General features: G+C 41.4%; 1 protein-coding gene across 3 annotated transcripts in view; it reads right to left on the bottom strand.

Moving 5' to 3' along the window:
- Knl1 (kinetochore scaffold 1) overlaps positions 1–15,153 on the bottom strand; it is a 56,934-nt gene extending 41,781 nt beyond the window's left edge. For 2 of the 3 annotated variants that reach the window (XM_042687645.1, XM_042687647.1), the window contains exons 1-7: positions 15,067–15,143; positions 9,283–9,355; positions 7,923–7,962; positions 6,412–6,471; positions 3,557–3,618; positions 1,663–1,715; positions 593–626 (exon numbers count right to left, since the gene is read on the bottom strand). In XM_042687645.1, the coding sequence (XP_042543579.1) occupies positions 593–626; positions 1,663–1,715; positions 3,557–3,618; positions 6,412–6,471; positions 7,923–7,962; positions 9,283–9,317 (284 nt within the window). In that variant the 5' untranslated portion in view covers positions 9,318–9,355; positions 15,067–15,143. Of the gene's footprint in view, positions 1–592; positions 627–1,662; positions 1,716–3,556; positions 3,619–6,411; positions 6,472–7,922; positions 7,963–9,282; positions 9,356–15,066 lie in introns of all 3 variants that reach the window. The other variant, XM_042687646.1, reaches the window with a different exon arrangement.
- Positions 15,154–15,203: the final 50 nt, after the last annotated feature.

Here is a 15,203-nt window from a genome sequence, read left to right as displayed (position 1 = left end):
AGATGTGAGGATCATGGTTCAAAGCCAGCCTGGGCAATAAAACCAGTGAGACTCTTACATCAAATTAACTAATAAAAAAGCCAGAAATGGAGCTATGGCTCAAGTGGTGGAGTGCTATCCTTGAGTAAAAAAGCTCAGGGACAGAGCCCAGGCCCGGACTTCAAGCCCGAGGATTGACCAAAAAAAAAGAAAAAAGAAAAGAAAAATTAAACAGGAATAACCTTTTTTTTTGAGGGGGGAGAATTACTGGGAACTATACTAGGCAAGTACCACTTAAGCTATGACCTCAGCTTGAAATAAATAACATTTCAGGGGCTGGGAAGGTGGCTCAGTGGTAGAGCGCTTGCCTTGCATGCCAGAGGCCCTGGGTTCGATTCCTCAGCACCACATAAGCAAAAAGAAAAAAGCCGGAAGTGGCGCTGTGGCTCAAGTGGTAGAGCGCTAGTCTTGAGCTAAAGAGCTGAGGGACAGTGCCCAGGCCCAGAGTTCAGGCCCAGAGTTCAGGCCCCACAACCGGACCCCCCCCAAAAAAAAAGACCCTTGTGAAATAAATAACATTTCAAATATAATTTGAATTATGTTCCTTACTTACTGTATAAGTGGAACATTTTCTCCCGCTTCTGTATCTAAAAATAAAGAAAGTTGTTAAAGGACAAACTGAAATATATTAGAAAAATTACATAAGGACTATTAATAACAAGGTAAAAAAGGAAGTGACTCAAGACTCAAGGTATAATTTCTTTTCTTTTTTTTTGGGGGGGGGGGGCGGGGAGGGAGGTGATAGTTTCTTACTATGGTGCCAAGGCTGGCCTTGAATAGGAGACCTCCTGCCTCAGCCCCTCAAATAACTATGATTAGATTGAACTCAGGGGTTTCTGCTTGCTAAGAAGGTGCTCTACTACTTGAGCCACTCTGTTAGCATGTTTCCTGTTGGTTATTTTCAAGATAGGAACTTACTGTATGCTCAGAGTAGCCTGGACAGTGATCCTGCTATTTGTGGTTGACCATGTCAATGAGCTGACAGTAGGTACCATCATAGCCAACTATTAGTTGAAATGGAGTCTCAAGAACTTATTTAATAGGGCTGGCCTTGAACATTATTTTCCTCCAGTCTCTGTTTCCCAAGCAGCTAGGATAATAGGCTTGAGCCATGGCACCTGGCTCAGGGTATACTTTATAAACAGTAAGGAGGCTGGGAATGTGGCTTAGTAGTAGAGTGTTTGCCTAGCATGCATGAAGCCCTGGGTTCGATTCCTCAGTACCACATAAACAGAAAAGGCCGGAAGTGGCACTGTGTCTCAAGGGGTAGTACACTCGCCTTGAGTAACAGAGAGGCTCAGAGGCAGTGTCCAGGCCCTGAGTTCAAGCCCCAGGACTAGCAAAAACAAACAAACAAACGTTAAGGGGCTGGGAATATGGCTTAATGGTAGAAGGCTTGTCTAGCATGCATGAAGCCCTGGGTTCAATTCCTCAATACCAGTGGCGGTGTGGCTCAAGTGGTAGACTGCTAGCTTTGAGCAAAAGAAGCTCAGGACAGTATCAAGGCCCTGAGTTCAAGCCCCAGGACTGGTAAAAAATAAAAATAATAATTAAACAGATAAATATGTCATATCATTTATCTGGTTGAGAATAGATTAGCAAGAACTGGAATATTATATTTACCTGCAATTTCTGACTTTCTCACTGTTTTCATAGGACACTCTGTCTGGAATACCCTAGAAAAGAAAACAAAGATGGTTGAAAATCTTGAATTTTTAAATACAGTCTTTTGGTGTTCATTCACAAACTGTTTTTGGACAGGTTCAGCTAGGTAAAGATAATAGGCAAACCTCAACAGAAAAAACTGGGCCAAGCACCAGTGACTCATACCTGTAATCCTAGCAACTCAGGAGGCTGAGAGCTGAAGATTGCAGTTTAAAACCAACCTGGTCACATAAATTCAAGAGACTTATTTGTAATTAATTGCTAAAAAGCCAGAAAGGAAGCTGTGACTCAAGTAGTTTGGCACCATCCTTGTGCAAAAAAATTAAGGAAAAGTACAGTCCTTACTCTCTCTGCTTCCTGGTTGGCATTAGTAAGCTCTCTGTTCTACTACATCCTTTGGCCATGATGCTGTGCCTCAACACAGGTCCAGAAACAATGGAACCAGACAACCACCACCTCAAACCACTTGTCAAAATAAATCCTCTTCCCTTTAGAAAAACAAAAACAAAAACGAAGTGAAAGCTCCCTGGCTGAGTTCAAGCCCTAGTGCAGACACAAACAACAATAAGAAAAAGAAAGCAATTACCTCTATGAAGAAAACAAAGCAGCTGTGTGGCTGGTGGCTCACACCTGTAATCCTAGCCACTCAGGAGGCTGAAATCTGAGGACTGTGGTTCAATGACAGCCCAGACAGGAAAGTCCATGAGATTCTTATCATCAATTTACCATCAGAAGTGGTGCTGTGGCTCAAAGTGGTAGAGTGCTAGCTTTCAGTGAAAAAGCTCAGGGACAGCAGCCAAGCCCCACAATGGACAAAAAAGAAAATAAAGCAGAAACACAAGAATTCAAGGAAGAGATGATAAGGTAGCAGGAAATGAAACACATAGGTAATACTTATGAAAGAAGCAGAAGAAGCCAGGCTCTTGTGGCTTACACCTGTAATCCTAGCTACTCAGGAGGCGAGATCTGAGGATTACGGTTCAAAGCCATCTTGGGCAGGAAAGTCCATGAGACTCTTCGATAACCACCAGAAAACTGGAAGTGGCGCTGTGGCTCAAGTGGTAGAGCACTAGCCTTGAGCTGAAAAGCTGAGGGACAGCGCCCAAGCCGAGTTCAAGACCCAGAACCAAAAAAAAAAAAAAAAGCAGAAGAAAGAAATTACAGCAATTGTAGAATGAAGACAAAACTGAAAGGAGAAGCCAGGCTCCATGTTTGTAATCCTAGCTACTCAGGAGTCTATGGTCTGGAGGATAGCAATCTGAGGCCAGCTCAGGCAGAAAAATTCTCTAAACTCCATCTCCAAAATGCGAAAGAAAGCTTAGGCATGGCTCAAGTGGTAGAGTACCTACTAAGCTAGCATGAGTACCTAAGTTCAAACCCTACTACTGCTAAACAAAATAAAATAAACCAAACCAAAACAGCAGGGGTACATTTAATAGGAAAAGGTAATAGGTTTAACCCCTATTTCAAATTTTGTATCTCTCATTTCTTTTGCTAGTTTTGCTGATTAAAATCTGCAGTACAGAAGTGGTGCTGTGGCTCCAAGTGGTAGAGCACTAGTACTGAGCAAAAAATCTGAGGGACAATGCCCAGGCCCTGAGTTCAAGCCCCACAATCAAAAATAAATAAATAAATAAATAAATATCTCCAATATGATGTTAAATAACAGTGGAAATGGATATGGGAATATTATCCTTCTATTTAAACACAACTTAATAAGAACCACTTAAATAATAATGCTCTAATGTTGCTTAATCAAAACAAATTATTAATACCAGCTAGTACCAAAATATGATTTTACAAGAAATAAAGCATTTCGTGTAACATTTTAATATTTAATCTTTCAACTTACTTTATAGTATCTGCAAAGCTGACTCGGCGAGAGCTTTTCCTATTTCTCAAAGTATTGGATTCCTAACAGGAGAGAACAGTATGGTTGGATTCTTTTTGCACCCAATGTGAATTAGGTCTTCAGAGTGAGAGACAGAAGTTTTATTCAGAATTATGATTCCCCTCAAATATCCCAATGTTCCCATTAGATTAACATTCCCATTAATGAAACTTAATGAACATATGATTTTCCAAATATTTTTTTGAAGTGCTAAGGAACTTTGGCCTCACATAAACAATTTTGAATGGGAGACAAAATAAGCATATTGGCACAAAGAACATGTAACAAAAAAGACTGGTGAAAAAATAAGAGATATGTTGGCAATTATATTAACAATTATACTTTTGCTGATTACATGGATCTTGTCACACATATCATTCTAAAATAATTCTATTTTTATAGTATTGGGTTTTGAAATTGGGGCCTTACACATGTTACATAAACACTCTATCACTTGAGATCCAAAAAGAATGATTACTTAGAAATACGGGGTCTCCAAAAGCATTAAAGATGCATTGAATCAATAACTAAAAACAAGCCAATGATATATCTGAGACATAATAATACAAAAATAAATTTTCTGACCTTACAGATTTCTCAATTCAGAATGGACACAAATAAAGAATTATGTGATGATTTTCTGAGAAACAGCATCAAAACTGAGTCTTGAAGGACAAATAGGAATTAAGGAAAACTATAGATTGATAAAGGAACCATAGAAAAACATTAACTGTGGAACCTAGGTGATGAATATAGGAGCACTCAATGTAAGACCTTTTTTTTTTTTTTCCCTTTGGTTGGTCATGGGGCTTGAACTCAGGGCCTGGGAGCTAGCCCTGAGCATTTTTGCCATAGCACCACTTCCTATTTTCTGGTGGTTAATTGGACGTAGGAGTCTCACAGATGTTCCTGACTGGGTTGGCACTGAATGATGATCCTCAGATCTTAGCCTCCTGAGTAGCTAAGAATTACAGGTGTGATTCTTTCTGCCACATACTTTTTGGTATGTTTGGAAAAAAAAAAAAATTAATGAAAAGTTAGACATAAGAATGAGGTTCCAGGGCTGGGAAGGTGGCTCAGTGGTAGAGCGCTTTGCCTTGCATGCATGAGGCCCTGGGTTCGATTCCTCAGCACCACATAAGCAAAAAGAAAAGAGCCGGAAGTGGCGCTGTGGCTCAAGTGGTAGAGCGCTAGCCTTGAGCTGAAGAGCTGAGGGGCAGTGCCCAGGCCCAGAGTTCAGGCCCACGACCGACAAAAAAATAAATAAATAAACGGCAGTTTATCTTGTTCAGAGAATAATACATGTGTGAATGTCAAAAATAGAAGCCTGGAAAAAAAAAACTAGGGCTTAAAATCATAAATGTCAGCATATTCCCGTATTTGGAACTTTTTTTCTGCAGTACTAACGATCGAACTCAAAATCATATATTCTAGGCAAGCACTCCACCACTTGAACACATCTCTAGCCCTTTTGTTTTCATTTTGCTTTTGAGATACCTTTACTTGGGCAGGCTTTGAACTCTAAATCCTTCTTGCTCTGATTAGCTGGGATTACAGGCATGTACCACCATACCTGGTTTTTTGTAAATGCAGGGCTGAAAATCACAGCTATTAGATAACTGTTCTTTCAGAGTTTCATCCCTATCTCTCAAATGCTTCCATTTGAATCTGAAAGCTATGAAACGTTGAGTTGCACACATTTAAGTGGAAATCATTTATAATTTTCTTTCCTTATATAGCTTATAAAAATTCTGATTAAAAATTATCACTGAAGGCCGGGCGCTGGTGGCTCATGCCTATAATCCTATGTATTCGGGAGGCTGACATCTGAGGATCGTGGTTCAAAGCCAGCCCAGGCAAGAAAGTCCATGAGACTCTTATCTCCAGTTAACCACCAGAAAACCAGAAGTGGCTCTGTGGCTCAACTGGTAGAGTGCTTGCCTTGAGCCAAAGAGCTGAGGGATAGGGCCTAGTCCCAGAGTTCAAGACCCACAACCAACAACAAAAAAAAAAAACTAAAGAAAGTAAATCAGCTGGGTGCCGGTGGCTCACGCCTGTAATCCTAGCTACTCAGGAGGCTGAGATCTAAGGATCGCTGTTCAAAGCCAGCCCTGGCAGGAAAGTCCATGAAACTCTTATCTCCAATAAACCACCAGAAAACCATTAGTGGCGCTGTAGCTCAAGTGGTAGAATGCTAGCCTTGAGCTGAAGAGCTAAGGGAGAGCGCCCAAGACCAGAGTTCAAGCCCCACAGCCGGCCAAAAAGTAAAAATAAAAATACATAATTTTTTAAAAAATAGAAAGTAAATCATACAGGTACTGGTGGCACTGTAATCCTAGCTACTCAAAAGGCTGAGATCTAAGGATCCCAGTTCAAAGCCCAGGCAAAAAAGTCATTGTGAGAATCTCATCTCCAATTAACCACTCAAAAACCAGAAGTGGAGCTATGGCTCAAAGTGGCAGAGCACTAGCCTTGAGCAGAAAAGCTCAACAAAAACAGCCAGTCCCTGAGTTCAAGCCCTACAACTGCCCCCCAAAAAATAAGTAAATCAGTCTTTGTTGGGGGACAGGAGGTCCAGGTACATATGAAAACAGAACATTGAACAATGTTGAAATTGTTTTACAGAGGGAGATGAAGACAAGGGAAAGTAATAGAGGGCATGAGTTTGATAGTGTATATATATAGTGTATATATGGAAACATCACAGTGAAACCCTCTTGTATAACTACAATTGTACAAGATATGCTAATAAATAAGTAATAAAAAAGTCATGGAAAATTGTAATCTATTCAGCATTTGCACTACTAGACACTTACCTGAACTATTTCATTCCCACTTCTGATATCCTGAAGAGGACTCCTTGGGGGTTTCAAAATCTAGAGGCAATAGGATTGCTATTAATACTATGCTTATTTCCAATTATAAACTAAGTGGACAGCTAAAATTTCCATGACAATGTTGAACTCCTCAAAGTCATATTGCTCAGAGTAAAAAGTAAAAAGTTTAAATACTTGCTATCAATTCCTTCTCCCAGTCCACAATCCCAGATGTTTATTTGCACAAACTCATCTCATGCAATCTAATAATGATTGGCTCAGGAATGAAAACTTAATCCGAACAGGATCAAAGTGCTACCACGATTCAGTTCTGAGTCCTCTGTTTTTCTCACTTGAGGAAATGAATATTCCTAAATAGAATACTCCCTAAATAGAACTGGAACCTGAAAGTAAGGAGAGCTAAATGTACAAAGGAATCACAGGAGAGAGTCTGCCTGCTAGCAAAAACAGTTCAAAAGCAACAAACAGAATAAAAAAGAGAATGGAAATCCTAGTAGAGTGACACCGTTGCATTCCCTGGTCAGTGAGTTTTGCCTACAATTCGACGTACGTTTTGTGTTTAATCACTGGAGTTGGATTTCTACGCTTTGATTGTAAGTGTATGCCAAAAGGCCTGGCAAATTTGTCTGTTGAGATAGAGAATCATTCAAACAGCCAAGACTGGCCTTAAACTTAAAACTCTCCTTTCTCATACTCCTAAGAGCTGAGATTACAGGTGTATGCCATTATACCAGTCAAGCAAATATATCCTTAAGCTGCAAAATATTTTAAATGTATTTTAAACATTTGTAATAAACAATATATAATTTATATGTAGCATAAAATTCATTAATTTAGCATACATAGAACTGTCACATGAAACCTATTATTTTGTATAATACATACTAAAAATTAATTAAAATTTGTAAAGCATGAATTGTAATTAATTGTGCAACTAGGTTAAACATTTGTTTTTATTCTTTTTTTTTTTTTTGGTTCTGATCATAGGGCCTGAACTCTGGGCCTGGGCGCTGTCCCTCAGCTCTTCAGCTCAAGGCTAGCACTCTACCACTTGAGCCACAGTGCCACTTCCAGTTTTTTTTTTTCTGCTTATGTGGTGCTGAGGAATCGAACTCAGGGCCTCATACATGCAAGGCAAGCGCTCTACCACTGAGCCACCTTCCCAGCCCTTGTTTTTATTCTGAGAACAACAAGAAGCCAGTGGTGATGGGAAAGTAATATCACAGTTAAAATTACTACAGGAGCTGGGAAGGTGGCTCAATGGTAAAGTGCTTGCCTTGCATGCAAAAGGCCCTGGGTTCAATTCCTCAGCACTACATAAACAGAAAAAGCTCAAGTGGTAGAGCACTAGCCTTGAGCTGAAGAGCTGAGGGACAGCGCCTAGGCCCAGAGTTCAGGCCCCACAACCAATAACAACAACAACAACAATAAAATTACAGCATAGAGTTGTTCGATAAAATGCAACAATTATTAGTTTAAGAGCTTCTTACTGAGGAATGACGTCTTCTAACAGATCTCTCCATATTGTCTCTAAAAAAAAGGAGAAAAACAATGTTACATAAATAAACTGCTTTCTAGAAGCTCTCATCCCATCATTCCTTACACACTTCTAAACAGTACATCACTTTAATTTAGCACTCTAGCTAGCAAAATTTATATTATAGTATGAGACTTAAAATTCAGTATTTAACAGGCCAGGAATGTAGCTTTAGTGGTAGAGTGCTTGCCTCGCATGCATGAAGCCCCGGGTTCCATTCCTCAGTACCAAATAAAGATAAAAAGCCAGAAGTGGGGCTGTGGCTCAAGTGGTAGAGTGCTAGCCTTGAAGAAAAAAGCTCAGAGACAATGCCCAGACCTAGAGATCAACCCAGGACTGGCAAAAAATAAAAATAAAAAATTCAGTATTTAGAAGCTGGGCAGCTCATGCTTGTAATCCTAGCTACTCAGGAGGCTGAGATATGAGGATTGTGGTTCAAAGCCAACCCAGGCTGGAAAGTCCATGAGATTGGAATCCCCAATTAACCACCAGAAAACTGGAAGTGGTGCTGTAGTTCTAAGTTGATAGAGCACTAGCCTTGAGCAAAACAGCTCAGAGCCCTGAGCTTAAGCCCAGGACTGACCCCCTTCCCCCCGACCCCCCCAAAAAAAAGACATTGTATATAAAACTATCTTTTAAAATAACAATCAGAAGCCTGATGCAAGTAGTTCAAGCCTGTAACCCTAGCTACTCAGGAGGCTGAGATTTGAGGATGGAGGTTCAAGCCAAGCCAGGCTAAGCAGGAGAGTCTGAGACTTATCTCCCATTAACCACCAGAAAACCAGAAGTGGCACTGTGGCTCAAGTGGCAGAGTGCTTGCTTTGAGCTGAAGAGGGCAGGGACAGTGTCCAAGCCCAGGGTTCAAGCTCCATGACTGACAAAAGAGAAAAAGAAAGAAAGAAAGGAAGAAAGGAAGGAAGGAAGGAAGAAAGAAAGAAAGAGAGAGAGAAAGAAAGAAAGGAAAAGAAAAAGGTAGTGGCAGCCAGTGGCTTATGTCTGTAATCCTAATTAGGAGGCTGAGATCTGAGGATGGAGGTTCAAAGTCAGCCCAGGCAGGAAAGTCCCTGAGATTGTTAGCTCCAATTAACCACAAGAAGCTGGAAATGGTAGAGCATTAGATTTGAGTAAAAGAAGCTCAAGGACAACACTCAGGCCCTGCCCTGAGTTCAAGCCTCAGGACTGACTCAAAAACCAAAAAAAAAAAACACCAGGTAGCGTGGAGACTAATAATGACCCCAAGAGCTCCTTCCTGCCTGGTCTAAAACACCCTAATAATAGAGGATAACATCTTCATCTGCTCTGAATCAACTTACCTTTCTTCAGTAGCCACCGAAGATACCCCATCCATATTTGAAGAAAACTTTTTCTGTAACAAATACACAATATCTGAAAAAGGCAAAGAAAAAGGAAGAGAAATCACAATCTACGAAGCAATTAGGAACATAGTGTGCCTTTGGAGTTACTTTGCAAGAGAAGATCAAAATTAGCGATGAAAAATCACACTATGGGGGATGGGAAGGTGGCTCAGTGGTAGAGCGCTTGCCTTGCATGCCTGAGGCTCTGGGTTCAATTCCTCAGCACCACATAAGCAAAAAGAAAAAAGCTGGAAGTGGCGCTGTGGCTCAAGTGGTAGAGTGCTAGCCTTGAGCTGAAGAGCTGAGGGACAGCGCCCAGGCCCAGAGTTCAGGCCCCACGACCAGACCCCCCCCCCCCCAAAAAAAAAAAAAATCACACTATGACCTCTAAAACATGAGCCATTTAAGAAATTTTAAACTTCTGTATGCTAATTAATAATCCTGAAAACTGGGCACCAGTGGCTGACTCCTTGCAATCCTAGCTACTCAGGAGGCTGGGATCTGAGGATCAAGGTTTGAAGCTAACCCATGCAGAAAAGTCTGTAAGACTTATCTCCAATTAACCACCAGAAAACCAGAAATGGCACTGTGACTCAAAGTGGTAGAGCACTAGCCTTGAGTAAAAAAAGCTCAGGGACAATGTCCAGGCCCTGAGTTCATGCCCCACGACCTACCAAAAAAACAAACAAAAAACTAACCACAACAACAACAAAAAAACTCCTGGAAAATTCTCAGACCTAAGTAATTAGAAATTTTGACTCAATTACTATTACCATTTCTACTATAACACTAAATTCATAAACTGTTACAATTGACAGTCTTACTTTTAGTAACAAGTAGAAAAAAATAGGCACCTAAAAGATATACATCTTATTTTACATGCTTTTGTCAGGTATAACAAAAGCCAAATTGGAAAACAGTGTTTCATAATAAATCTGAACTTCAAACCAAAGTAAGTTTGTTTTGTTTTTGTTGTTTTGCAGTGCTATATATGAAACCCTGGACCCTATGCATATGAGTACTACTACTGACCTACGTCTCCAGCCCCCACTCTGCTTATTTTTTAATACCAGTGAATTCAGTTAGCTTCAGTATAGATTCAGTGATGCACATAGTAAGATTTGACTTCTGAGTCTCTCTTGTTGAACTCTTATCACTTTCTCAGAATGTTTATCCACTTTTCTATTTTCAGTAATATGCTGTTCACAAATAACACACATCTATTTAAAACAATACTTTTTATTTTATCTTTTAAGGAGACAGTATAAGGAACCAGTATGAGACTAGTTATAGATGCTCTGAGGATTGATTGTATGTGGATTGATGCTGGGGGTATTTAATTGAATAAAACTTGTACAAGGGTAAGCACAAGCTCTTTACCATTAACCCAGATAATGATTGTTGCTTTTTGTTGTCAAAGGCAACCACTTTAACTTTTCACTAAAAATTTATTATAGATTTTCTTTTTGTCAGTCATGGCAGTTGAACTCAGGGCCTGGGTGCTATCCCTGAGCTCCTTTTGCTCAAAGCTAACATTCTACCACTTTGAGCTACATACAGCTCCAGTCCAGTTTTCTGGTGGTTAACTGGAGATAAGAAGCTCATGGACTTTCCTTCTCTGGCTAGCTTTGAACATGATCCTCAGATCACAGCCTCCTGAGTAGCTAGGATTACAGGTGTGAGCCACCGGTGCCCGGCTTTGACCTTTTCGGATGTTAGGCATTAAATGGTCTTCCAACCCTGGGAGATGAAAATTTAGTTCCCTTTCCTGTAACTACCTCTATCATATATACATACATTTACGCACACATGGACAGTGGAAGAAATTAAAAATAACAGGCAAATTTCACCATTACAGGAACTGGGAATGTGGGTTAGTGGTAGAGTGCTGCTTGCCTAGCATGCACAAAACCCTGGGTTCTATTCCTCACTACCACATAAACAGAAAAAGCTGAAAGTGGAACTGTGGCTCAAGTGGTAGAGCGCTAGCTTTGAGCAAAAGATGCTCAGGGAAGTGCCCAGGACCTGAGTTCAAGCCCCAGGGCTGGCAAGGAAAAAAAAAAATTAATCCCCAAAGCTACAAGCCAAAAGAAAGTTACATTTATGACTACTAACCTGCATATTTGTCTCCTTTGAGAATATTTTCAACCTTAATACCCATATTCAAAATTCAGAGACAAAAATACTAAATATAAAAATACTAAAAATACTGGGGCTGAGAAGTTGGCTCAGTGGTAGAGTGCTTGCCTTGCGTGCATGAGGCCCTGGGTTCAATTCCTCAGCACCACATAAGCAGGAAAAAAAAGCCGGAAGTGGTGCTATGGCTCAAGTGGTAGAGTGCTAGCCTTGAGCTGCAGAGCTGAGGGACAGCGCCCAGACCCAAAGTTCAGGCCCCACGACCGGACCCAAAAAAAAAAAAAAAAAAACAACTAAATACTGTCAACTAAAGGTCACCTAAACATTCTTTGAAAGTGACTGCCCAACCTACATATTTAACTGTCTGGTGAGATTCAATGTTTAATGAATTCCACCCTCTTAATATTTATGTACTGCATAAATGTACACTCCACCCTCAAAAGAAATATGAGACACCCCCCCCCCCAGACTATCATGTTAAGTCTTATTTATAAAATGTTGCCATGGAGGCTGGGAAGGTGGCTCAGTGGTAGAGTGCTTGCTTTGCATGCATGAGGCCCTGGGTTCCATTCCTCAGCACCACATAACCAAAAAGGAAAAAAAAAAAGCCAGAAGTAGCACTGTGGCTCAAGTGGCAGAGCACCAGCCTTGAGCTGAAGAGCTGAGAGACAGTGCCCAGGCCCAGAGTTCAGGCTCCAGACCGGACCCAATAAATAAATAAATAAAATAAAATGTTGTCATGGTTGAAACCTTGATTACTGCCATATCAATTGATTACTGATTGGCTCCCAAATGGCGCAATAGGCACAGCATATGATAGAAGTATTTGGATATTTTAAGCTTTTTTTTTTTTTTTTTGCCAGTCATGGTGCCTGAACTCTGGGCCTGGGCACTATCCCTCAGCTCTTCAGCTCAAGGCTAGCACTCTACCATTTGAGCCACAGCACCACTTCTAGATTTTTCTGCTTATGTGGTGCTGAGGAATCGAACCCAGGGCCTCATGCATGCAAGGCAAGCACTCTACCACTGAGCCACCTTCCCAGCCCCGATATTTTAAGCTTTTGAAACACACAACCATTCTCAACATCTTCCAGGAGCTGTGTGAACTGCTAGCTAAAAATAGTGTCTATCTGCATTACATTTATTTTAATAACATCATCAGGAACCAAAATATTTAGCAATTGGTATGAGTAAAAATTAGTACTTTTACTTTTTTAATCAAAATGCTGCAGGAAATGAGGGTGATTCCAAAGTTTGAGAAGTATGTGCAATGTTCCAGAGGCACACATAACCAATTGCTTATTGGAATTATTTAGTGAAAGAAAGTAAATATATTGTCTTTTACTTAAATTTATGCTTGTATTTACCAAATGACTACTAAATTGTTAGGACTTAAATAATCATTAAGTTGATTGGATCTACTAGAACTGTTAATTATTTCCTTTGGTGTAATGGTGTCAACTTAACCAAGGAAGGCTGGGAGCTACTAATCTGAATAACTCAGAGGTCTGCCAACACCCACCATTGGACCAAGTCAACCCTGGAACACTTTTTACCATGTTTTCCTTTTTGTGCTAGTCCTGGGGCTTGAATTCAGGGCACTGTCTCTGAGCTTCACTTTGTTCAAGACTCTACAAATTGAGCCACAGTGCCATGTCCATTTTTTTTCTAAGTAGTTTATTGGAGATAATAGTCTCACAGACTTTCTTGCCCTGGCTAGCTTCAAACCACAATCCTCAGATCTCAGCTTCCTGAGTAGGTAGTATTACAGGCATGAACTATCAGCACCTGGCACTTTTTACATTTGTAACAGGTTGTTCCAAACAATAGCAAAGTAAACAAAGAATATGTAATTGGGAACATGAAATGATTTTTTGCTCTGGAAGGCTGAAGTACTCTGGCTCTTTGGCCCCTCCTGACTTTTGGCTCTTTGGCCCCTCCTGACTTTATATTAACAGTATCTAGAATAAGTATTTTTCCACAGTGTCCTACAATGTAAATCCTAGAGTTGTACAGTCCAATACAGTAGCCACTTACTCTGTATCTTCATATTAATTAAAATGAAATGAAATTTAAAATTCAGTCCTTTGGTTACTGTAGCCACATTTCAGGAGCTCATGGATACAGTACTGAACAGTGTACAGATATAAAACACTATGATCATCACAAGGTTCTACTGGAAAGAATGATCATATCATTGTACTATGCATCAAATGTATCTAGTCAGTATCTCAAACACATCGACATTCCAAATATTGTATATATACATATGCATGTATGTGTATGTACATATACATGTAAATAAAATTTAAAGTTCTCTAGAGGCCACAGCCATATTTCAGGAGTTCATGGATATGCTGTTGGAAAATACGAAGATATAAAACATTATGATCATCACAGAAAGTTCTATTGGAAAGAACCACCACATCATTATATTAGGCATCAAACATATCTCAAATACATCATTTACATTCGAAGCATTTTATATACAGGGACATATATTATGGATATCTGTCATATATACATATATATATATATGTCATCCTGAAAACATTTTCAGCCATTCACATGGCTGGAAAAATGATACCGTTTTGAACCTACACTTCAATTACCAAAATCTTACAACCTATATCAGCTCTCAATATCCATAAACCGTCCCCTCCCATGGAATACCATCTTCTCCATGGAGTCTATCTTTACCCTCTACTGCCAAAAGCACCATCACATCAGCCGTCCTTCTGTGCTACCTCCCGGCTTTAGTGTGTCTTATAATTCTTTACATTCTTCTACCACATTTGTCTATATATGTTCATTATTTCCTTTTCGTGATTCTTTGGTACTTTCAATCATCAGACAACAAGGAACCCAATGAACATCTGAGGACTTCACCTGATCCTGTCCAACTGAGGTGATGATCACTTAGTTTCAATCTTAGTACCTAGAGTACATTTCTGCACTGATGTTCATCCTTTATCTTGTGGATGGCAAATAACATTATCCTTACGGGCAGAAATGCTTTTTTTTTTTTTTTCCCCCTTGCGGAATTCCAGCTATTCGGTAAACAGCAAGAAGAGGGGGCTTTAACCCTGGGCCTCAATAACGGACACGGGAAAGCGATAAAAAGGGAACGGTGGCGCTCAGCTGCTGACTGGTTGGGTGTTCCAAAGACCGATTAGACTCGGGTCCGGACGACAGGACCAGACGACGGCGGAACCATCAATCTCGCGCCGCTGTCACTTGCTTTGCGACCCCCACGCCCCCCCCCCAAAAAAAAGCCCAAGTCCAGAAGAAACGCCAACGCTGGCCTGGGCCCCGCGGGCCGGACCGAGCGTGGCGCGGTGGGGCGATCCGGACGCCGCGGGCGCCACGACTCGGGGCGGGGGGCCGTGGGCAGCACGGCGGGCCGGCCGGGGGGCCGGAGACCAGGGCCCGGGCGCGCCGGGCGCTCGCCTCGGGCCTGGCGCTTCGGGGGGGTCAGCCCGGCGGACGGAGCCCCCCCACACACACACACCCTCACACACACCGCGGGTCCTCCCGAGCACGCAGACAACCCCGCCCCCCCGAGCCCTCCCGGGCCCCCAGAGCCGTGGGGCGCGCTCTGCTTACCCGCCGCGGCCCACCCGCTGGACTCGCCGGGAGGGGGGGAGTCGTCGCGCGGCCGCGGAGAAGACGTCACCTCAGGGCGCCGGGCGAAGCCGCCGGGAAGTTTTCAAATCTAACCGCCGGGACGTCGCGCATGCGCG

This window comes from Dipodomys spectabilis, unplaced genomic scaffold (assembly GCF_019054845.1).
Source record: "Dipodomys spectabilis isolate Male_0828 unplaced genomic scaffold, ASM1905484v1 ptg000108l, whole genome shotgun sequence".
NCBI lineage: Eukaryota > Metazoa > Chordata > Mammalia > Rodentia > Heteromyidae > Dipodomys > Dipodomys spectabilis.
The sequence above is the reverse complement of the archived record's forward strand: the minus strand, read 5'-3'. Positions and strand labels throughout refer to the sequence as shown.